The 24,513-nt window shown below is 45.5% G+C and overlaps 1 protein-coding gene and 1 long non-coding RNA gene across 2 annotated transcripts in view; both read left to right on the forward strand.

Moving 5' to 3' along the window:
- Positions 1-24,513, forward strand: part of LOC125738628 (antigen WC1.1-like) — an 82,918-nt gene that overhangs the window by 24,840 nt on the left and 33,565 nt on the right. Inside the window, 2 exon segments of the mRNA XM_049007783.1 lie at positions 288-602; positions 1,587-1,798. Of these exon segments, the coding sequence (XP_048863740.1) occupies positions 288-602; positions 1,587-1,798 (527 nt within the window).
- LOC125739214 (uncharacterized) lies at positions 3,418-4,663 on the forward strand. Its single transcript, XR_007397086.1, has 3 exons — positions 3,418-3,613; positions 4,125-4,208; positions 4,468-4,663. It is a non-coding gene; the product is annotated as an uncharacterized LOC125739214 (long non-coding RNA).

Raw genomic sequence — 24,513 nt, forward strand, 5'->3', positions numbered from 1 at the left:
TCCTCCCTGTCTGGGACAGGGGACAGTGATGTGTGTCTGACAGGGTATCAGTGCTCTGGGAGTGAATCTCACCTGGTGAACTGCAGTGATCCACAGAGACTGAGCTGCAGTTCTGAGCCACAGGTGTCCATAGAGTGTTCCAGTGAGTACAGAGAATGTCAACAGCAGGAAATATCAAATTTTTATTGATATGTCTTAAATGTCATCAACAGTGTTTAAATTTGTATTGTGATGTACTGTGTCCATTTGATGTTTAATGTGCCTTCCACTGTACCTCCTCCTCCCAGAGCACAGGTCCATCAGGCTGGTGGGTGATGCCGGGGGCTGTGCAGGGAGGCTGGAGGTGCTCCACCAGGGCTCCTGGGGGACAGTGTGTGGAGACTCCTGGGACCTGAAAGATGCTGAGGTGGTCTGCAGACAGCTCCAGTGTGGGACGGCTCTCCGTGACCCAGTGCCCACCTTCTTTGGACCAGGAACTGGACCCATCTGGCTGGATGAGGTGGACTGTGAGGGGAATGAGACGTCTCTGTGGGACTGTCCTTCAGCACCGACGGGACAGAATGACTGTGTCCATAAAAAGGACGTAGGAGTTGTGTGTTCAGGTATGTTAGAACCAGGCTTTTCATCTTACGTAAAGGGAAACAAATCAATGATAAAACTTAAAGACTGACTGCAGTTATATATTGAAAATACTGATTTTTATAGTTTAGTTACATTACTTCAGGTTAACTTTTGAAATTTTTAAATAAAACTTCAGCAAAGGATTAAAACAATTTAATTTGTAATTCATTATCTGGAAATTTTATGTTTAAAAAATGAACTCTATATAACTATATAAACTTTATATATAAACTATATATAAATAGTTGTTCACTTTTTCCATTGTTTTTTTCCATTGAACTCCCAGTAGACTTTAAAGAGATCAGACTGGCTGAAGGCTGCTCTGGGCAGTTGGAGGTTTTCTATAATGGCACCTGGGGAAATGTGTGCTTCAATCAAATGAACTCAAACACCATCAGTCTGATATGTCAACATCTCAACTGTGGAAAGAGTGGGACTGTTTCTTACTCATGGTCTCGGCTGAAAGGAGCTCCGAACTGGCTTGATAACCTGAAATGTCGCCCACATGACTCCACACTGTGGCAGTGCCCGTCCTCTAACTGGGGAGACAACAGATGTGAGGAAGGTGAAGTGGCTCAGATCACCTGTGATGGTAACTCATTGTATTCGTTATATTTACTGCTCCACTTTGTGATTAGGGTTATTATTTTGTGTGATTACGGTAATACTCACAAAGTAAACAGTTGGTGCTAATAGTTTATTTTTCATTTCCTTAATATTGCATGACAATAAGAACATTTCAATAATTCTTTCTTCATTCTTTCCTTGTGAAAGGATGTTCTGCTGCTGCCAAAGACAAACCATGTTCACGTAAGTTCAGTTATTACCTGCCCAGTGTTCCGTGTTTGTCAGTCAGTAACATCAGTGAGAAATCAGTCCCAGCTCTTCACTAAACTCTGTCATCCTCACATGTGTCCTCTGCCTTCTGCAGTGCTGATAAATCACAGTCTTTACTTGCCCCCTAGGTCACCCCCCCATGAGACTGCAGGGTGGCAGTACTGAGTGCTCAGGGAGGGTGGAGCTGTGGCATGACGACTCCTGGGGGACGGTCTGTGACGACTCCTGGGACCTGAGAGATGCCCAGGTGGTCTGCAGACGTTTGGGCTGTGGGACAGCACTGGAGGCTCATGGGAACTCTGCCTTTGGACGAGGAACTGGCACCATTTGGCTGAATGAGGTGAACTGCAGGGGTGATGAGCTCCACCTGTGGGACTGTCCTCACTCTCTTCAGGTCCAGTGGAACTGCAGCCACAAGGATGATGCTGGTGTTACCTGTGCAGGTGGGACTGGGGTAGCAGACAGACTGTAACCTCAACATTATGGCTATTTGGGTTTTAGAGCAAATAAAATTCTGGGAAAACTGTAAAACAGAGAATGTTTATTAATAACCTTCAATGCTTCAATTTCACAGGTTCATCACTGCTTAAGGCCACTACAGGTGAAGTCGATGTATTTAATATATAGTGCTGAGGGGTTCATCAAATGTAGGATTAATTCTGTTTATATATCGATATCTGATTACTCTTTCAGAGTTTCCTTCAATATCCACAACAACAAAAAAAGGTATCATTTTTATATTCTGTTATATAGTATAGTATAACTTCTTATGGGGGGGTAATTCAAATACAGTATATTTCTGTATCTCTGCAGCCCTGACCGTGATTAGTAGTTAGAACATGGATTTTTTAAAACAATGAAGTTTTAGTTATTCCAGTCACGGATTTTCATTTCCAGCCATTTTATTTTGAAAATCAGCACAAAATGTGTTTGCATGTTTAATTAGTACAATCATTCTGCGCTGTCAGACACACTTTATACTGAGTCTCTCTGTTAGTTCCTCCTCCAGTTGTACCCCCTTCCATCCCTTTTGTGGTCTTCCTGGTACTGGGAGCTCTTCTCTTCCTGCTGCTGGTGATAACAGCTGTCCAGTTGTACCAGAACAGACTGCTGAAGAGAGGTACAGAAGTATATTTCTGTAGGGTGACTCACATTAAGAATGGTGTATCTGAATGGGTCATATCAAGTCTGTATTATGTCCTACATTTTCCATTGTTGGCTTCATGTGGTAGACAAACGGGGGTTGGGGTCATGTGATACAGGGAATAACCCTATAGGAACAGCCTAGTTTACAGATATTTTGCTCTTAGATTTATTTGACGATTGGGGTGGGATTGAGATAAAACTACAAAAAATGAAACAAAGAGCTACCCAATTGCTCAGAAAAACAGAGAGACTTCATATACAACAGAAATGGACGCTGTTGTTCCCATGATTATTTAATAATCCATAATAATACACAGATTTACAGGAATGGGGACTTTACATTAGAGTGAGAAACGTAGCCTGGACTGTCAGCTGTGTCTCTGTATGTCCACCTCCACAGCTCTGTACCAGGAGGGTCTCACCCCTCTGCACGAGGCCATTTATGAGGAGATAGAGTACAATCTGACCCGGGGGGAGACCTACAGAGCCCCTCGCAAGGGTGAGTTCAACTTCTCAACCTCCGCAGAAACAGAAAAATACACTTTTAGTCACATGGTCACACATGTATATTTAAATGGGTGACAATGAATTTCCATTAGAGGTATATTTTTAATAAAAATTAGATTTCTGTAGAAAAATATGTGTATCTGTGTTTCCTCCCTGCTGATTTTTTTATCTCAAACTGTGTGATTAGAGCTCAGAAACCACATGAGGGCCTCATAGCTGCATTGCTGTAAAACCCTCAGGGAGAGAGAGAAACCAGCCAATAGGGAGAGAGAGGATGTGGACAATATGAGTGTCAGTCAGCTTGCCTGGGTGTGAGCATTAGCTGCTCTAACCCCACACATCCTGTCTTCTCAGTCTGAGAGGCATCAGCAGAGGAACCTTCATGCAGAGTCTCCCTGAGCACAGGACTGACTGTCTCTCTCCTTCACAGGAAGTGTCCTCTCTGAGGAGCTGCCCTCTGGGTATGAAGATGTGGAGGACAGTGAGGGAGACCCTCTCTCAGGTAGGGGGCTGAGGTCTGTGAATTTGGTACAATTAATGATTAGTAATTGGAAACCTCTTTTAACACTATGATGGGCATCATTAGTCTTTAACGATCGTGGTTTTTGAGTTATGTAAAGTCTACAGTGATGCATGTCTGATACACAGAAGCAGCTTTTCTGTGTCTGATACAGGGGATCTGGTGATAAAAGACTCACCAGCAGACTATGATGATGCTGGATCTGTTGGACGGGACTCAGGACATTTCTTTGGTAAATTATAACATTCACCGTGTTTCTGGTATGGATCCATGCTTATTTATTTGTTCAGTAATCTTTCATATTTAATTTTCAACCATAATTTTCAAACACATTGCACTGTAATATTTGGAAGGTAAAGTTTGCATAAAACCACAAACATTGTTATGATGTTGTGAACTTTTAAAGACTTTCAGAGTAAATTGTTTGCAATGAGACAATCAGTAACTCTAACAGTCACCTGACTCCTGTGTACTGAGGTCTCTCTTTTCCCAGGTTCAGGGTTGATGGTGACAGGAGACACAGCAGAGGACTATGATGATGTAGATGGTATAGAGCAGAGCCCACATGTTATACAGGGTCAGTTTCTCTTTACACACAACTAATGGAGCAAAGTGTCTCTCACACCTGTATGCTTCTCTTTACATATTTATAATCTTTTATTGTTTATGAACAATGGCATTCATTTGACTGACAGGGACTGACATTTAAATCACTTTATGTGTGTCTGCCACAACTAGCTAATAAACATTATTTTTGTTTTACATACAGCTACTCTCCTTTCTAAGTCCCAGTTACAATTTGTCAATACCCTGTGCCCCTTACTCTGTCCCTGTAGGTGAGAGAGCTTTGACCACACTGCCCCCTGGGGAGGGCCCCCCTGAACCTGACCAGACTGACTATGATGATGTGGGGGAGGAGGGACTGACAGTCCTGCCTGAGGAAGCTCCTGTCCGAAGGTTCATGAAGATGTTCTTCAAATGAGCTTCATGACAGCAGCATCTACCACATTAACATTGCGATATTTATTTAAGATAAAGGCATTTTAATAATATGCTCTTATATATTAAAAACAATTTATGGCACAACTTTGTGGCATTTTCTGCTTTTGTATTTTGTAATGTTTTCTTTCCTTAATACTTTTTGTTAGATTTTGAAATTAAACTCATGAATTACAAATGTTATATAAAAAATGTTTGCCTCAGCCACAGCACTGTGGGAATTTTAAAATAAAATGTTATAAAACTGCCCTGTATGTTTAATATATTTCTTATTATTTAATATACATCCACCATACACCCATCTTTGTAATCACTTGTCCAGTACAGGGCTGTGGTGAGCCTGGAGCCTGTCCCAGGAAACACTGGGCACAAAGGACACCCAGGACAGGGCAGTCTGTCCATCTCAGGACACACACTCTCATATACAATATATATCACAGGTCTGTGTAGGAAGCTCACATGAACATGGAGAGAACATGCAAACCCCACACAGATGGACCATGCAGAGACCCTGTTTGTATCTACTGCCGCTGGCTCACAGCACTACTGTTCTTCAATTCCCAACTTGTTCTGTTCAGTGTCTGAATTTGTATTGCAGCCGTTTTCCTGAGATGGGGAAGGGAAATAGAGGACAAATCACATCTTATGCAGACTGGGAACCCTATAGTTCACATGGCCAATCCCATCACACATGACAAAAACGAGGTATTGATTTCACCAGTTATTGAAGTTTTCATATGTCCAAAACAATGCATACATTTTATTAAAATAGGAAATTAATATTTTGTAATAAAAATGTAAAGGTAAATTTGCAAATGTTCCATGATAAAATTTCATAATTATTTAAAATACCTTTACACATTTGTGTTAATATTTATAGGCATGTTCATACGAAGTATAATTTATATGAAAATTTCTTACATAAAAACACCTGAATTACTTAATCAAGTAAAGTCCAGTGAACTTCATTATCTTGCCAACCATACAGAAATATACAGTGGTATGAGACATTGTTTATCCAGGACCACAGTACAACATAAGACACATGGGGGCTGTATGTACACAATTACAAGGGAAACTGCAGATTAAGTACACAAGTGCAAACATGGAGGTTGGACACAGACCACACGTAGTGCACATCACACGACAGTAAGGTGAACACACGGTATATATATAAACAGGGTGAATGAAGTGGTGTATGTGGACTATCCGTACATAGCAACTGGCACACCTCCAGGGCGTAGACCGACGGACAGGTCCAATTAGGGTCCAAGACAGGAGACTATATAAGCGTGACACACGCAATTAGAGTTGCGAAGTATTTGTATGTTCTATAGCAATACCGAGCGCTTTCTTGTCCGTAGTCTTTCCCTCGTTTCCTACCGCTTCCGTCTGCCCTTTGTCTGTACCTTACCCTGCTTACCTTCCTTCCCCAGACCAGCCCTCGACCCTGAACCTCCTGCCCTGCCTTCCCTACCAGTCCCAGGACCTCTCGTCTCCCCTTCCCTGTGTCGTTGTGTCCCGTGCCTGCCCGTAGGACTGACCAACCCGGCTTCTGACCTCCGTTTCCGATCACGACCATCCCATCCGTCTCGCCCCGTGAAAACCCGTTGCCTGATTGATCTAATAAAGATCAATTGGTTCCGCATCTCTGGGCCCGTGCTTCCCTTCAAGAGCTCGGATGACAGCAATATTGAATATAAACTTTTGGCACAAAATATATAGTATGTTCAATAATTCAGCAGCAGGTGACGTAGCAGCGGGTAACAAAGTACAAACATGCCAGTAAAAGAGAATTAAAGTGGCTGGTGAAGTGAGGAGTTGGTGCTGCTCATTTACTGAGGAACTGTGTTCAGGTTCAGGAATCTAACAGCTTGTGGGATGAAGCTGTTAGAAAGTCTGGTTGAGCTCATCTGGATGTTGCGGTATCTTTTGCCGGACGGGAGGCAGGTGAACAGTCCCTGCTGAAGATGGAAGGGGCCTTTCACAACGCTGAGGGCCTTGCAGATGCATTGCCTGTGAAAGATGTCCTGGATGGAGCGGAGAGAAGAGGTCCCAATGATTTTTTCCCGCTGTATTCACTGCAGGGATTTGCGGTCAGGGACTTTGCAGTTCCCAAACCAGGTAGTGATACAGCTGGTCAGGACACTCTCATTGGTTCCCCTGTTGAATGTGGTGAGGATGGGGGGTGGGAGGCGAGCCTTCATCAGCCGCCGTAAGAAATGCAGTTGCTGCCGTGCTTTCTTGGCCAGAGAAGTGGTGTTGAAGGTCCAGGTAAGATCATCTGTCAGGTGAACGCCAAGAAATTTGGTGATCCTGATGGTCTCCACCTCTAAGCCCTTGATGTATAGTAGGGAATGGATATGTAATCATGTAATAAATCTTAGTTAAATTTGTTGCATGGAGTTGGGAGGACCAGGGTATGGAGAAGCCCTCATGGGTCTATGAGTCAATCAGCCCGTGTGTCAGCACTGCTGGCTGGGGGTGGTGGAGTGATGGTGTCGGGCACATTCATGGCACACATTGGGCTCCCTGATAAAAGTGCAGCATGGCTTGAATGCTATAGAATATCTGAACACCAATCAGATGCCTCCTTCATGGCATCATGGACGTTAAGCCCAAAACAGCGATAATTCCCACCAGTCCTAGGAAGGCCAATACCTGGTTTTCAGTGACAGGGAAAGGGCTTCATGGCCTCATTCTTCTTTATCTGAGGCTGGCGTAGGCCGCTTCTGATCAGAAAGTGAACGAGATGCTTCGCCCAATTCTCAGTTCTCTAGGCAGGCTGCCACATACTCACAATGTTACTGAAAGACAATGTCTATTAGTCTCCAAAAGGTAGCAGGTTCCTCCAAGATTCCCACATGCATCCACAGATGGCTTTCCCTTTTCTTTCTCTAGCACCTTCACCCTAGTATAGGCTGCAAGCAGCAATGGGGAAGATAGTCCTGCACCACAACTGGCATCTGGTGGCCATTGGCAGCTGGTGGCCCTCATTATGGTTGATCATGAGGAAACCACAGATCAAAGAAGATTCATTTTTAATCTCAAGAGGTTCTTCTGATAAGAGGTTGAGTGCTGACTAACACCACTGCTGCTGAGTGTATATATGGAGAAAATGAGAACATGAGTCTTCTGATTTGTCACTGGACCTACACTGTGTCCTCTCTGAGGGGCAGGATGATACAAAGAGACTCAAACTGAGAGCTCAGAGGTGAAGGTCGGCATCTAAGGTGTGCTCTGAGAAGAGCTGGTTTGTCCTGATGAAGATGGAGGTCTGCGTGTCCATCACTCTAATCCCTGATCCTGCTCACCACAGCCAGTAAGTGTCATTATCTGTCTACAGTGGCCCTTTGACAGCCAGAGTTACTGAAAGGCTAAAATTCTTAAAAGATAATCAACAGTCAGAGATGCCATAAAGAGATTTGCCAGTATAGCAGACATTCAGTGAAAGTATAATTACATTAATAGAATAGTTTTCTGTTGTTTGCTGCTGGCTTTGAATCAGCTCAAATGTAACCATGTAAGGATATGAATAACAATAAGCAGAAGTGGAGATGTTATACTCAGGTGACACGAGACACCGATCACAGTCCCAGGGCATGTGAGTGAATCCCCACACAAAAGCACAGAACAGATACACAGCTTTGACAAACTAAGTCAGTTATTAATGTTTATTTAGTTCACTGAAAGAAAATAATTCATTTTACACCATATTCAGTAAAAATTGTCTGTACCTACAAAAACAGGGATATAAGTGAAATTACAGTAACATTTCCTTGTACCCTTTTGCTGTATGGAACAGGCCCCAGTCTCCTTATATGACCCTGTACTTAACAGGCAGGTGACAGATGGATGTATGGGCGGACACATCTGATATTATCTGTTATTAACTGAACTATTATGACCACCTAAACAAGGTACCACTGTTAAATTTGATTACTTGTATTATTTACCAATTTTTACAGCTTCTGTTTGCTTATGCATGCGTGTCATTTGTATAATATTTCTGCAGCTGTCATTCAGCTAAAACAATCATCTAAATACCTCTGCAAGCCATGCGGCATGTAAATCCTGGTTTAGACTCAGATCCACACAAACACAAGGAGAGCAGGCAGCTTCTCTCCTGGCAGAGCAGGAGCTGCGAGGGGGCAGAACGTCCTATAGAGACTCATGCTGCTCACACTGACATCCAGCGGCAAGAAATAGTATTACTTCTGGAAGTCTGCATAATTAAGTCAATATATAGCTTAGTACACGGGAGTAAACAACTAGATTAAAAACATATGCAGCCAGAATATTTAAATTTTGATCTCTGAGCTTCAGCTTTACTAACCAGCTTTGCAGAATCTACTGTATTTCTGTCTTCCTGATGCATAAATAGCGGATAAAAATAGACGCATGTGAATACAAACTTCCGTGGTTTCCTTGCGTAGCAGGTATGCAGCTGTGATCCGCTCAGAAACCACACGGGGGTCTTACACATGCAGTCAGGCTCTCAGGACGAGGGGAGACGCACTCAGTACGAAAAGAAGGAAGGTGATGCAATGATAACAGACCACAGAAAGGCTGAACTCCATCACAACATCCGCCTGTGCCACAATCTGCCTGCTACCTTTACTGTTCCACTGCTGCTATCTGGAATAAAATCAAAGGGATTTATTAGCGAGTGACACCCACATGCTGACAAGTTAGCGAGCAGCCTGCTCGCTATTTTAAATTTATCATAACTGTAATCTGCAGGTGGATGGCAGTGAACGGATGTTTTTTTTTCCACTTCCTCATTTATCTGTGTTAGAAAGAAAAAACATGTAAATACAGATCATGTGTTTAAACTTATTAATGAATAAAGGGGTAAACAGCAGAAAACTGAGCTAATCACTTTGTTCATATCGCTGTCTGCATATCACTGCAAATATCATGGGAATTTCAGTGACCTCTGAGTTCTCCCATCTTCCTGATCCTCTTAATGTATCGTAACACTCAGGAATTTTCTGGTTCTCAGCCCCATTTTGCTGAGAGCTGTAATGACAGTGTTACTGTTACATGGACACTGAAGGATTTTATCTATGATTTACATGAAGCATTAAAATAAATTGAATGTTTCAGTCTCATGTCTAATCTGTGAAACAGCATTTATAATGGCACAGTTTATAAACACCTGAAATAAAAATGCTCTCTACTTGTACTGGGTAAGTCTGCCTCTTGGTCCTGCTGTCTTTACAGCAGAACCTTGTGGCTAAATCGGCCAACTGCAAATTGCTGCCATCTGCTGGAATTAATGTGGAACAGAACATAAAATAACTAAACACTATCTTCTCATCAGTTGGCGTCACTAGTTCATATGACATGCAGGTTTTTGAACAAGTCTTTATTAACATATTTTAGTTATAGCAAACACAGGAAATTATAAACAGCAAATAAATCAAAAACAGCATCAATCTCCCACCCTCCTCAGCCCACCCCAGGCAGCCCTGGAATCCCTGTACCCCAGACCAGCTCCCCCAAAGAAGTCACATAAGCAGACATCCATAAAATTTGAGTTACATCCACAGAGAGATAACTAAGGCCAGTCCCTTGATTTATGTAATAGATAAAGACCTGATAACAGCGGCAGCCTCTTCCCAAAACTCAAAATTTCAAGTGAACAGGAGAAGAACATTCAAACAGACAGTGCTTCTACATACTGAAGGCTTTTTAAAGAATTAAGTTATTTTAAACAATCTGTGATTCAATGCATGGAAAGGGAAGTTAATGCCTTGAGCTCAGAGAAAACCTTAAGGGAAATTAAAGAATGAGGGAAGGTTACATGAGGCTAATTCACATGGAATATAAACTGTTTCTACAGCACCCTCTGGTGGCCATATTCATTAACTGCAGACTACTGCAAGCAGATGTGTTGTTTTAATACCACCCTAATTATCCTAATTGAACAAAGCCGTACCACGTTTCAATGATTCTCAAGGTTTGTGGTATCATTCCACTAATGGGAATTAAAAATGTATTGTGAGTAAAGCATTGATTCAGGATACAATGTGAATCTGTTTAAGGATACAGAGCTTTTCCATCCATCTTACTGTAGGATCACACATGCACATATGACAGGGCTGAGATTCCAGGTTGCCTGAGACAAGGCCTAGCCTGGTACGAGATGTACTCATTGGCCTAAGCACCAAAGGGGGGTTAGTGACCCCACACCCACAAATACAAACACACACATGTACACACACACACACACACACACACACACACACACACACACACACACAGATAGCAAGGGAGGCCAGCAGTCCAACTTTTATGGTCCAAAGATTTAGGGACCTACGGACGGCAGAGTGTACCTCAAGGATAGGGGTCCCTCGACTCGGCACAGAACCCCCTCCCCATACATCCTGCCTTACATACCACAGACTTACCTAACACCCTAAAAGAAAGTTTCTCTTAAGTTTGGCTTTTGTATTCCCTGTATATTGATTTACTCATGACTACTAGTCTCAATATACAGGCTATATCTGTGTGTGTCCTTAGACAGTCTTAGTGTTTTGTGTGCCACCCTTATAACCATGTTCACGGGGTATCACCTATTTTACCCCTCACACTTAAACACTTACATAAATTTGAAGAAATAAATATGTATAGCTACCACTGCATATATGTTCTCAAGGTTATACCAGAAGAATCTTGAAAATTAAATAGTGTAACCAGGTATCTTAGTGTGTCCTAACTTTCAGAGATCCTTCTTTCTTTAACAACCCCAACCCCCTTTTCACATTCCTCTGTGGCCCTTGTCTAATTAATTAATACAGGTGGTATGAGGTGTGAACCGCTAGGCTGGTATGGCATGTTTGGTGTCAAATATGGAAAATCACTCCTGATTCCAAATCTGGTCATTGGTTACCATGAAAGTGGATGCACCAGCTTAATGAAAATCATCAGTAAAGGGGAATCAGTCTGGTCATAAATCCCAAAAGGATTGATACAGACCCCCTTCCGAAAGCCCGCCAACTGGATGGTCATTGGTCCAGGAGTCGAATTCCTGGTCATCCCTATTCATGGACTTTAGACATAAAACCTGGCACCTCAGGACAAAGCCTTTGGGGGAAAGCAGAAATTACATCAGCCCAACGAGAGAGGCGGAGAACATCAGTTCAAGAGAAGAGAAGCCTCCTGAAGCCTGCCGGTGAAGACCTGCTACCCAACAGAGAACTGCAAAGCCTTTCACCTTAAAGCTACACAAGGAGAGAGAATCCAAGGGGGTCCACTCCAATAACCACTCCAATAACCACTCCAATAACCACTCCAATAACCACTCCAAACGCTGCGCCTTCTTCAGGGCCACCATTCCCTCAGCTCATCATCTCTGCAACCAACTGTCAAGACTCCCCCCCCCCTACTCTGCAACCAACTAAATCAACTCCCTTTCATTCTAACAACCTAAGTTGTTCTGTTAACCTGCTATATGACTTTAGGGTCGTGTTTCCACAAACTGTGCTTGCTTTGCAGAACAGTATTTCCTTTTGAGGCTACCCATTTAAATCTGGTCATTGCATTTCCCAAATCACATTATGTGTGTTTCTATTCCATTATTTTGTGTTTGTTGTTTTTGTTGGGTATAATGTTATGTTATGTTACTTGTAGTGTTAGGAATAAATGCATGTCTTTTACACAACTTCAGCCTCCGTTCATTGAGCACTCACAATAGTCCCTGCCTCTGTGCGATCTATACTGAACAAAAATATAAACGCAACACTCTTGTTTCTGCTCCCATTTTTCATGAGATGGACTTAAAGATCTACAATTCATTCCAGATACACAATATTACCATTTCTCTCAAACATTTCTCACAAATCAGTCTAAATGTGTGATAGTGAGCACTTCTGCTTTGCTGAGATAATCCATCCCACCTCACAGGTGTGCCACATCAAGATGCTGATCTGACATCATGGGTAGTGCACAGGTGTACCTTATACTGCCCACAATAAAAGGCCACCCTGGAATGTGCAGTTTTTTGCTTTATTGGGGGTCTGGGGACTCAGAACCGGTCAGTATCTGGTGTGACCACCATTTGCCTCATGCAATGCAACACATCTTCTTCGCATAGAGTTTATCAGATTGTCAATTGTGGCCTGTGGAATGTTGGTCCACTCCTCTTCAATGGCTGTGCGAAGTTGTTGGATATTAGTGGGAACTGGTACACGCTGTCGTATACGCCGGTCAAGCACATCCCAAACATGCTCAACGGGTGACATGTCCGGTGAGTATGCTGGCCATGCAAGAACTGGGACATTTTCAGCTTCCAAGAACTGTGTACAGATCCTTGCAACATGGGGCCGTGCATTATCTGTCTGAGTGGCTGGTCTCAGACGATCTTGGAGGTGAACCTGCTGGATGTGGAGGTCCTGGGCTGGTGTGGTTACACGTGGTCTGCGGTTGTGAGGCCGGTTGGATGTACTGCCATATTCTCTGAAACGCCTTTGGAGACGGCTTATGGTTGAGAAATGAACATTCAATGCACGAGCAACAGATCTGGTTGACATTCCTGCTGTCCGCATGCCAATTGCACGCTCCCTCAATGCTTGTGGCATCTGTGGCATTTTGCTGTGAGACAAAACTGCACATTCCAGGGTGGCCTTTTATTGTGGGCAGTATAAGGTACACCTGTGCACTACCCATGATGTCAGATCAGCATCTTGATGTGGCACACCTGTGAGGTGGGATGGATTATCTCAGCAAAGCAGAAGTGCTCACTATCACACATTTAGACTGATTTGTGAGAAATGTTTGAGAGAAATGGTAATATTGTGTATCTGGAATGAATTGTAGATCTTTAAGTCCATCTCATGAAAAATGGGAGCAAAAACAAAAGTGTTGCGTTTATATTTTTGTTCAGTGTAGCTACAAGCTCTGAATCCTCAAACTCGCCTGAAATATCGTGAGACTCTCCATCATCAGCCGTGAGGGGAGCTTCGCTACCAGTCATTTACATTACCTGGTGATGCAGCTCGCTGGACGAGCATTAAAATTTAGTTAATTACAAAACATATTGGTGGAGATAAAATTTACCTGAGCTAATAATTCCTACATTACAGCTGTTTACCCTGGATTCGGTCATGGGGGTGAATGGTAACACTCCTGTGTTATTTACAGACTCTCATCTTTATTTTATCTATTATTTTTGCTAATAGTTATCATAGAACAGTGGCAGGATGTCTATCAAAACGCGGCCTGCTACTCGACCCCCTCCCCCCAAGACACTGATTAGCAGATCACTGACACTGCATTGTTAAATACTGTTATATGTCGCTCTCAAGTGACCCGCTTGAGCTTCAGATCTCCCAGCCAGGGGCCCCCAAACACGACACTGGGATGCAAGACTGTAGCTGATTACAAACAGGAGGGGGCGGGGGCCTTCGGCGCATCGGTGGAGCTGGGGGCCTCCTTAGCTGGCGGGGAGGTTCTTACCATCTGTCTGCAGGGGGTCCCTGCTTTTGGTGTATCCATTCTGCGGCGGGGGGGGGGGATCCAACAGAGGAGGAGGATGAACTCAACCTGGGTGTCTTTTGTCTTATGTAGTCTGGGAGTTGACTGAATGTTGGGGCGGGGGTAGTATTTCCTCTGTGGTGGGGTCCAGTGGGGCGCCTTGGGCTCTGTGGAGCCCGATCTGGATGGGCCTGGGCCCCCCCGCCCTGGGTGGATTTCGAGGAACGGGGGATGCCTATGGGGGTTAGCGGGGGAGCTGGCTCCAGAGGGGGGGTACTTTGCCCCCCCAATCCTTTCCTCCCTGTCCCTAAATGCTTCCCTCCTCCCGCTCCATCACACCACCACACATGTAGGGCTTTGAGGTGCAGGTTCGTCACTGGGATGCAGGGTAGGTATTCCTCCTCTGTCCCCTCGCGACCACCTGTACCTCATTCATACACTACAACGTAGACACTCTCATTACTTACTCTCTCATGACACATACATTTAGGGCCTTGGGGGTGGGCACACAGAATGGCATCCAGAGGGCGGTCTGTTCAGCCTTACCTCTGGTGCCAGTGCCCACTTCTCAATTTTAATCGCACATAGACATTGAGGGTTCTGGTGAGGGGCCGAGCTAACGCCAGCTGTTGGTTGGCAGGGGGTGGTTAGCACCATGCCTTTCCCCTATTTTAAAAGCACTTTAGAACAACAAGCACCAACACCACATCTGAGCGGGCGAAGGGGGGCATGGGGTCTTTTCACACCCCCGTTCTCTGTTCGCCATCTGGAGCTGGGGGCTGAGAGGAAGAGCTGGCTGTCTGGTCGGGGTCTGGGCTGGTGGGCTTCTGAGCTGCTGCAGGGTCCGGGGTGGTCTTCTGGTCTCCACGCCAGAGGAAAAATAGGGGTCCATATAGAGTATATATGTGGAGTGAGAGTATGTGTACGGCGTTCATTTCTGTGTGTCTCTATGTTGGGTGAATGTGTGAATATTTGTTTATGTGTACATGAGGGTGGGACCGTATGCTTATGTATGTGTATGCCTGTTTGTCTATACGCATGTGTCAGGTAGGGTCTTACACTCTACCTGAAATAACATCTCGGGCTCTATTCCCCCCCCGCCACACTCCCTTCCGGTGGATGAGGCCCCCGGCTGCTGGTCTGTTGGTGGTTCTCGATGTCTACGGCTGGATGCTCGGGTGGGTACTGGCTCACTCTCGGCGGTTGCCTGGCGGGGTCTGGGTCCCCTGGCTCTTGCTGGGGGATGGGGGGGCCCTTGGATCTCTGGGCCCGGGGACCGGTCTGCTTTGGTGTGGCCGGCCCCCTGGGGCTCCTGCACTGTGGCTGCCAGATGACCTCACTCCAGAGCTCTCCTCTGCCCTTTTCTGGGTGGGGGCTGCGATATGCGGCATTTGCCCGTTTCAGTTTACAAGTTTTGGTTCCCTTACCTGTTGTCTTCTTGTAATTAGTTGTTGTTAGTTCAGTGTCCTAGTTAAGTCTTATTTAGTTAGTTACCTCAGTGTTTCTCCATCTGTTTATGATCCCTTGTGGTCCTTTGTTTTTGTAGAATTGTTTTGTTAATAAATCCCGTGTTTCTCGGAGCCATAAGTGGATCGTCGCCTTTTCCTCGTCTTCACCCTGCCGCCCGTGACAGCTGTGGTGGGAGGACAGACTGCACTGCTGTGCCCTCGGCTGAGGTGGGTGAGTGTTCATTGTGAGCAGAAGTAAAGCAAGGTAACGGACTACTACAGAGTCTCGGCTTTAAAATTAATGGCCAAAATGTGGAAAAACAAAGAAATGTAGGGTATGATCTGGAATTATGCTTACTATGAACTTTTATAATGTTTCTGCAAGTGTTCCAAACTACATTTTGCAATGTCTATACTTTGCCAAATTCCAAACTTAACATAAATCTGACAATTTTTATGTATACTGTAAATATAAGATGAGTGTAACGCCAAAACAAATATATAAGAAATAATTTATTTGCCATGAATTAAGTTTATGATATTTAAAGAAATGTGTGATCATGCCCCAGTCAGTGAAAGTATGTTCCCTACCCCTAGACCCCAGAGGGTTAACCAAGTATTTTGGGAGTGAAATGACAATGAGACAAAGGTGAAAGACAGCATAGAGACAAGCCAGAAAACAGCAACAATCTTTGTAAAAGCAGTATGAAAGATGGCATCCATCGCACACTAAATCAGTGCTGCATGGCATAAAGTAAGACCAAGTACTATCACTTTGAAATCAATCAACCCTAGGACCTTATTGCAACAGCCTACACAAGCCATAACATCAAAAACTGCACAAGCTATAGTGTATATTACCACAGATGCTTGTTTTTTACTTCTCTGGATTACTGTGCAGCGAAGTACTTGATCAAATTGATTCAACTTGTTTAGCAGTAAAACACATGACAATTTAAGACTATAGCAGGGATGATGCCGCTCGACTGGTCCCATCATCTCTCCAGGCACCAGGAAGACATGCACCTAGAATCTCCTCTATTTGGCACCTATGTGGTGGAAAGAACTTCCTCTAGATGTCTGAATAGCTGAGTTATTGGGTGCCTGCAAGCGACAACTAAAAACTACCTCTTTCGGAAGTACTTCCAAGATTCTTATTTAAAAAAACAAAATGTATTACTGACTAAGAGTTTTTTAGTATTCTAAGCCGGGTTCTCTTGAACCAGTATTATAATGTCTTCACCAATGAATCATCTAAGCACTTACAGTATGTTAGTTGCTCTGGCTAAGGGCATCTGATCAATGCTGTAAATGTGAATGATGCTCTTATATCAATATTATAACTAGCACTAATGCTGACTGTTGAATTTCTTTCGGTTTCAATTACAGTTTGAGGCTATGAGATAGATGATGGTCCTGTTCCTGCATCACCATTGGTTGGTTTAAAAATATTCTGTGAGCTTAAGTGTCTTTTTTTAGCACCTATTTCTTGCGTTCGTCTTTTTTTTTTTATTTCTTCTGTCTGTTCTCTGCTATTGCACTATCGGTTTCCATCATGAGGATATCTCTGAACAACACTGAACCCTCCCTTGTAACTTTCCCACTAAATAACATTAGAATCAATTAACAAGCAGGGGTGACAGATGTGCATGAAAACAAACGGGAAAAGAATCACTTTCCAACAAATTAACCAACTAAGGCTACATCCACACTGATGTTTTCAAACAAAAATCCACTCATTGATTCCCATGCCAGAATTACCCAGGAACATTGGGCATCTCGTATCCTGGGAAGTTATCAGGACCCAACAGCCAAACTGCAGCCCTTCACAGACACACACACAGGTTTGTAATTATATCTTTGTGGAGACTCTCCATTCATCTCTATGGAGAAAACTCTAATCACAACATGACAACCTTAACCATAAGTTACCAGACTAAATACAAGATTTCTAGCATTCTTACTTTTTTGATTGCATTCATTATTGTGGGGACCTGAAAAATGGTCCTGACAATGTCAAAAAAACAGGTTTTTATTACATTTTAATCCACACACACACACAAACCTGATAGGATACAGCATTATGAGGACAGGCACTTTAATTACTACAGAAACGTACACTCTTTTACTAAATAAGGCTTTATTTCTTACTGGATGAAGAACCGTATTTGGAAACTTCAACAAACATCAAAAATGACCTCCCCATGCCTGGCCCTGAGGTCACGGAACTACATTTCTCCCAGTCCATCAGCAAACATCAGTCAATGTCACTGATCAATAAGCAGAAGAATGGTTGTGCGCCCCCTACCTACTCCCACATCTACAGTCATCAAACATCGAAACTAACAATGGTAAGTCGATGATACTCACATTATATGGTTGATTAGTTGAGCTAAATATTGATATAGCTGTTACTTGTGTCGCAGCGCTGGGCTCAGAGTTCAGGGGAACCACCCCTTAAGACACCGACTACGCCACCCTGGGAATTGCGCCCAGGGAAATAGTTCCTAAGCTAAATGAAACTCCAAGAGAAAGGTACTCAGGTCCGTTATACACGGCAGCAAGAGACGTGGCTCCACTTACAATCGTTTATTAAAACAAAATTAAAAAAACACCATCCACACGACGAGATAAAACCTCGGGGCTGGTCCACACAGGGTAGGAGGTTAAACAGTCAAAACAACAGATGGCATCCTGAAACAAAACACTACAACTCCCATGCATACACACAATACAACATGCCACCACAAAGTTCCCCTCCTCCCTAATGGCATCCCAACCCCAAAGAATCTTAAAACACACAAGATAAAAATCCCTCACATTCGATACAAAAAAAGGAGAGAAAACAAGAGCAGAGGCAAAGAGGCAAAGCAGCAGCAACTGCAGGACAGGCAATCCAGACCGCAGCTGTAAAAGCAGGCAGAGCAGCAATGCTTAATGGCGTAGTGATCTCCAACCAGCCGGATAAACTCCCTCCACGTTGCCTGCAAAGGATGGCGCCAGGCAAAACAAGTTAATTAAAACCCACAATCACGAACCTAGATCGAACTTACGGGTGATTTTACACAAGCCCATTACAAGTCGCCAGCCCCACCATTTACCCGCAGCAACGTGCACCCACCGGTTGAATACAAGTGAGCCGAAACAGAATGGAATAAAACGTACCCGCTGCCACCTACCAAACAGCCGCCTCCAATAAATCCGTCGTATGCAGATCTTTACCACGAAGTCAGGTAACCGGAAGAACCTTGCCAGTGTTCGACCCCCAGCCAACCACTGCCATTTTTATAGGGCGCTACCACGAATTACAATACAAATCGGCCCGCACATTTAAAGGCACAGGTACTTAAAATAGTCATACTGCCACAGTCTACCCCCCCCTTTTTAAATCGTCGACCCGACGATGGAATACAAAGTCTAACTCCAGGGTCTAAAAAGGGCAGCAACTGCATTAGACACAGGATCGAGAGAGCTTACAGTCCCTTGTGCCATCACCCCCGCAGGCCTCGGAAGATGGTAAACGTTAGAGTGTTGGCCTGCTGTTGCTCGGGTTGTCCTTCGCACTTCCACTTCCTGGGAGTGAGGATGACTCATGGCTGGAACCACTCTGGAACTAAGTGGCTGACTCACTACTGATGGAGAAACCACTGAGGGGCCTGGGACTTCAGCAGGCCACAAAGGAGACTTCTGAGCAGCACATGTCCTCGCCACTGGCCTAGAAAGTGAGGAACCAGACACTCCCCCCAGGCCTTCCTGCCTCAACACCACCAGGTCCTCATCATCCGAAGATTCATCTGATGAAAATGTTGACTCCATAGGCAAAGGGTTACCAGGGCAGACACCAGAGACATTTACTATGGCCTTCAACAAAGTTCAATGGACGTGCCTGACCTGGGTCTGGTCATCCACAGGTGCGATGGCGTAAACTGCTCCACCAGCCTTAGGCGTTTTTAGAACTTGGTACATCACAGAGCTCCACCAATCTCTAATTTTATGACGCCCTCTGGTACTACAATCACGAAGGAGTACTAGCTGGCCTTCACTTAGAGGGCGATCACGAACATGCTGGTCATGGTTCTTCTTCCGGCGCTCAGCCGCCATCTTCAACCGTCCCCTGGCCCCGTCAAAGGCCAACTGTAGTCGAGTCCGATGTTCTTCAATCCAATCATGGACATGTCCACTCACGGGTTCCGCCACTCTGCCTAGAAGGAAATCAACTGGAAGCCTAGGCTCCTGACCGAACATAAGAAAAAAAGGAGATTCCCCAGTCGCCTGATGGGGAGTAGTGTTACAACAATAAAGCACCTGTGGCAGACAGGAATCCCAATCTCTCTTCCGGGACACAGGCAAAGTACGCAACAAGTTGGAGAGTCCTATTAAAGCGTTCGCACTGACCATTGCCCGCTGGATGGTATGGAGTAGTGCGAGATTTCTCGATCCCATAAAGACCGCAAAGCTGCTGGATAAGGGAGCTTTCAAAGTTACGGCCTTGGTCTGAATGTATCCGGGCAGGAACACCAAACTTTGAAAACCATTCAGCTACCAGAACTTGGGCCACGGTGGAGGCGCGTTGATCATAGGTGGGGACAGCCAGAGTGTATTTACTAAAAACATCAGTCATGACCAAGACATTTTCAAGTCCACTCTGGGCAGGCTCCAACACAGTGTAGTCAACTGCTAAAATCTCATTGGGCCGAGAAGCCAACAAATGCCCCATAAAAGTACGAGCTGCTGGATGTGTATCCTTAGCCACTTGGCACCTCTCACATTGTTGACACCACTGGGCTACCTCGGAAGACATACCTGGCCAATAGCACCGCTGACGCAACAATTCCAATGTTCTTTCCACACCCTGGTGGCCATGGTCTTGATGTACTTGAGTCAACACCTTATTCTTTAAGGTATCGGGCAACACCAACTGAAACGTAGTTTCAGCACCATCAGGGCGACAAACCTGACGGTACAGGAGCCCGTTCTTTTCAACCAGGCGATCCCATTGTCGGAGCAAGGCCAATGCTGGCCTTGAAAGTTGTTTCCGTTCCTCTGCATTAGGATGTTCCTTGCGAGTCCAAAATGGCAAGATTTCCTGAATAACTGGGTCTGCCTGCTGAAGCACACACAAATCAGGGGTAGAGCAAGGAAAAACTGTAATAGCACCTTGGGTTACCTCAGCCTTTCCCCATGACCAAGCTTGCTGTAAGGAATCGGGGAGTAAACTGCCAGGAACCATGGTATCCACTTCTAGTCGGCCCAGTGGGTATTGGCGAGACAACGCATCCGCATTCTGATTGCTTTTCCCAGACCGATACTTGATCTCAAAATCAAAAGATGCCAGTTGCGCCGCCCACCGTTGCTCCATAGCACCCAATTTAGCAGATGACAAATGACTGAGTGGGTTATTATCAGTATAAACAATGCATTTATGACCTAACAGGTACTCCCTAAATTTCTCCGTCATAGCCCACTTGAGTGCCAAAAATTCTAATTTCATAGAACTGTAATTGGACATATTCCGCTCTGATGGTCTCAAACCTCGGCTAGCATAGGCAATTGGCCTCACCTGGCCTCCTTGCTCCTGGGATAGCACTGCCCCCAAGCCCGCATGGCTTGCATCCACCTCCAGGATAAATGGTAAAGAAAAATCAGCATAGGCAAGCACAGGTGCTGTAGTAAGCTTCAGCTTCAGCCCCTCAAAGCTCTTCTGGCACTCCTCGGTCCAAGTGCTAATCGCACCCTGTGTAGCCCCCTTTAGCTTCTTGCCTCCCAACTCAGCCACCAGTCGGTGCAGAGGGGCTGCCAACTTAGCAAACCCCTCCACAAACCGACGATAGTAACTAGCAAAGCCCAAAAAGGACCTCAGCTCCGTGACAGTAGTGGGACGCTGCCAGTTAGTTACTACCTCTATCTTGCCAGGATCAGTAGAGACGCCCTTGTCGGAAATCACATGGCCCAGGTACTGCACCTTCTGTTGGAAAAATGAACATTTAGAGAGCTTCACCTTCAAGCCCTCCTGTTGAAGCCGTCCCAGCACCAACTCCAGCCGCCGCAGATGTTGTTCCACCGTGGATGAAAAAACCACAATATCATCCAAATACAGCAATAACAACTGACACTGCTGGTCACCGAATATCCTTTGCATCAGTCTCTGAAAGGTGCTGGGGGCATTACAAAGCCCAAAGGGCATCCGGTTCCACTCAAACAGCCCAAAGGGGGTACAGAATGCCGTCTTGGGTCTATCTTCCTCCGCAACTGGGACCTGGTTATAACCACTCGCCAAGTCCAGGGTAGAAAACCAGCACGCACCAGTAAGCGCATCCAGGGATTCCTCAATACGTGGCAGAGGAAATGCATCCTTCCTGGTCTTGCCATTCAACTGGCGGTAGTCTACACACATGCGCAGACTACCATCCTTCTTTTTAACAAGGACAATTGGGGAAGCGTAAGGACTGCAGCTCTCCCGGATCACCTGTGTCTCCAACAGTTGATTAATGTGTTCCTTGACCACCTCATACTCAGACGGGGGTATACGCCTATAGCGTTGCCTAACAGGGACATCGTCCAAAAGGGGAATGTCATGGGCTAGCAAGTTGGTACAGCCCACCTCCCCATCCTGAGCTGAAAAGACAGAGATATACCGCCTAAGAAGGGACCTCACCTGAACCTGCTGTTCAGCAGACAGTGAAGAGAGGTCCAAATTATCCACCTGGTCCAACATGGCGGGGGCAACTGATAGAGATGCTACATCCGCAGTAACAGAGGGCACTTCGACAACACCAGCAGGTAAGCTGACCACATGAACACTATTCAAAGTACCCATAATGGTACGGGGATACAACACCACGTCAGTAGAACCTACATTTAGTACCGGTACAGAAGCAGTACCTCCTCTCACCTGGACTAATGCAGGAAAAGCCAGCAACCCACCTGGTAAGCCAGAGAAGGTAGGTTCAAATAACACTGTAGCACTCGCATACTGCTTTGAACAAGTAGCTGCTACCAACTTCATCGTACCACCTAGGACACGACATACCTTCCGGCCACGCACCCTGACTTTACCTGAAGTACCACTGGAGAACTGCACCTCCGAACAATGGCATTGTTGCAACGCCTGCATAACAGGTTCTGGGGCTGCAGATACTGCAGGTGACTCAAATAGACCCAGCCCATGCTGTCCAAAAAGCTCTTGATAACACCGCCGGATCACATTCATCCCCAAAACACCAGGGACCTGGGGGGATGACTCGCCTGGGGGGTCCCTAACCACTAACACCCCACACTGTGGCATTAACTTACCACAAAGCTCAACCTCCAACTCGAGATAGCCAATATAAGGAATGGTTAATCCATTGGCCGCCCGAAGTTGTAGCCAGTGACAAGCCTGAAGGCGCTCTTGACCCCACTGTCCAAAGTGCTGAATGAAACAACTTTCAGTAATGGTAGACACCATAGACCCAGTGTCGATTAAACAAGGCACTATAACCCCACCCAACACCACGTCTAGATGTGGACATGGGGACATCAGTTGAGAGGCAGCGCCTAAACTTGTAGGAACCAACCTGGAGCCAATAGGAGCCCCATCCGAACCGTGGCTCTGCAATCCGGTGGGCACTAGTTTCCCGACGCTGGCCGTGGGTGAGGCTCTCCTCCAGCAAATGAGGGAGCAGCTGAAGACTGGAACCGAGAAGGAGCCTGAACCCCATCACACTCCCTAGCAATATGCCCAGGCCGCTGACAGCGTCTACAAATGATGGAACTGCTGCGAGGTAAACGACTACGCTGATGAGAGCTCTGCAAGAGCTCAACACTCCGGGTAAGTAGGCGCAATTGCTCTTGCTGGCCCTTTAGTAGTTCCCTCAGCTCACGCATCTCAGAACCCCGGACGGAATCACCCACACCCCGGGGATTACCCTGTACTCCATACTGGATACCACAAGCTGATGGAACAGACTGACTTCGGCCACGACTACTCGGTAAACCTTCTCGCTCCCACCTAATCGCCTCACCCCTTACATCAAGTAAGGTGGCCGTGGGTTGCCTACGCACCATCTGCTTTAACTCCCGACGGAGAGCACCATCCAAAACATGCTCAACAAACTGGTCCCTCAACAAAACGTCAGCATTCAATGTGCCACTGGGGGCCCGCTGCTTCACCTTCTCCATAAGGCCCATCAATGAAAGGGAAAACTCCTGCAGTGTCTCCCCTTCTTGTTGCCTCCGAGAAAAGAAAGCCTCCTGCAAAGCTACATATGGCTCTGAGCACCCATACAACTCCTGCAAAACATCAATTATGCAAGCCGGATTCCCTCGTTCTACACCAGAGCGGTACCTTATCTCCTCACGAGCTTCCCCTTCTAGATGGTCAAATAAAAAGAACGCCTGATCAGACACACCTAAATGCCGCGCCCGCATACATGCCTGTACCTCCTCAAGCCACTCATCCAACCCTATACCAGAACGTCCTCTGAACATGGGGCACTTGCGCTCCCGAGGTACAAACACCACTCGCTCTCCTGCGGGTACTATAGGGCTGGAGAGGGCTGCATGAGGTGCTGAGGTAGAAGGTGTAGCACCCGGTTCAAATATACAAGCAACCTGCTGCTGGCGAAGCTGTTCGTTATCAGTCCGCAACTGCAAAACTAGGTTCCTCAATTCTTGCAATTCTTCCTCCATAATAGCACCATAGAGACCAGGCTGCACAACTGAGTAGCTTGGAGTACCAAACAATGGGTCACTCAAATATCCAGATATTACTTAAAAATAGCCACAAAACCAACTGCTGCTGCCTTGCCTCTTCCAAATTACAGTTCCAAAAAAAACATAAAATGGAGCACACGTCTCTGCTGACCGAAGTAAATCCTGCCGACTACGCCAAGTTGTCGCAGCGCTGGGCTCAGAGTTCAGGGGAACCACCCCTTAAGACACCGACTACGCCACCGTGGGAATTGCGCCCAGGGA

The sequence above is a fragment of the Brienomyrus brachyistius genome, chromosome 3, assembly GCF_023856365.1.
Source record: "Brienomyrus brachyistius isolate T26 chromosome 3, BBRACH_0.4, whole genome shotgun sequence".
NCBI classification, from domain to species: Eukaryota; Metazoa; Chordata; class Actinopteri; order Osteoglossiformes; family Mormyridae; genus Brienomyrus; species Brienomyrus brachyistius.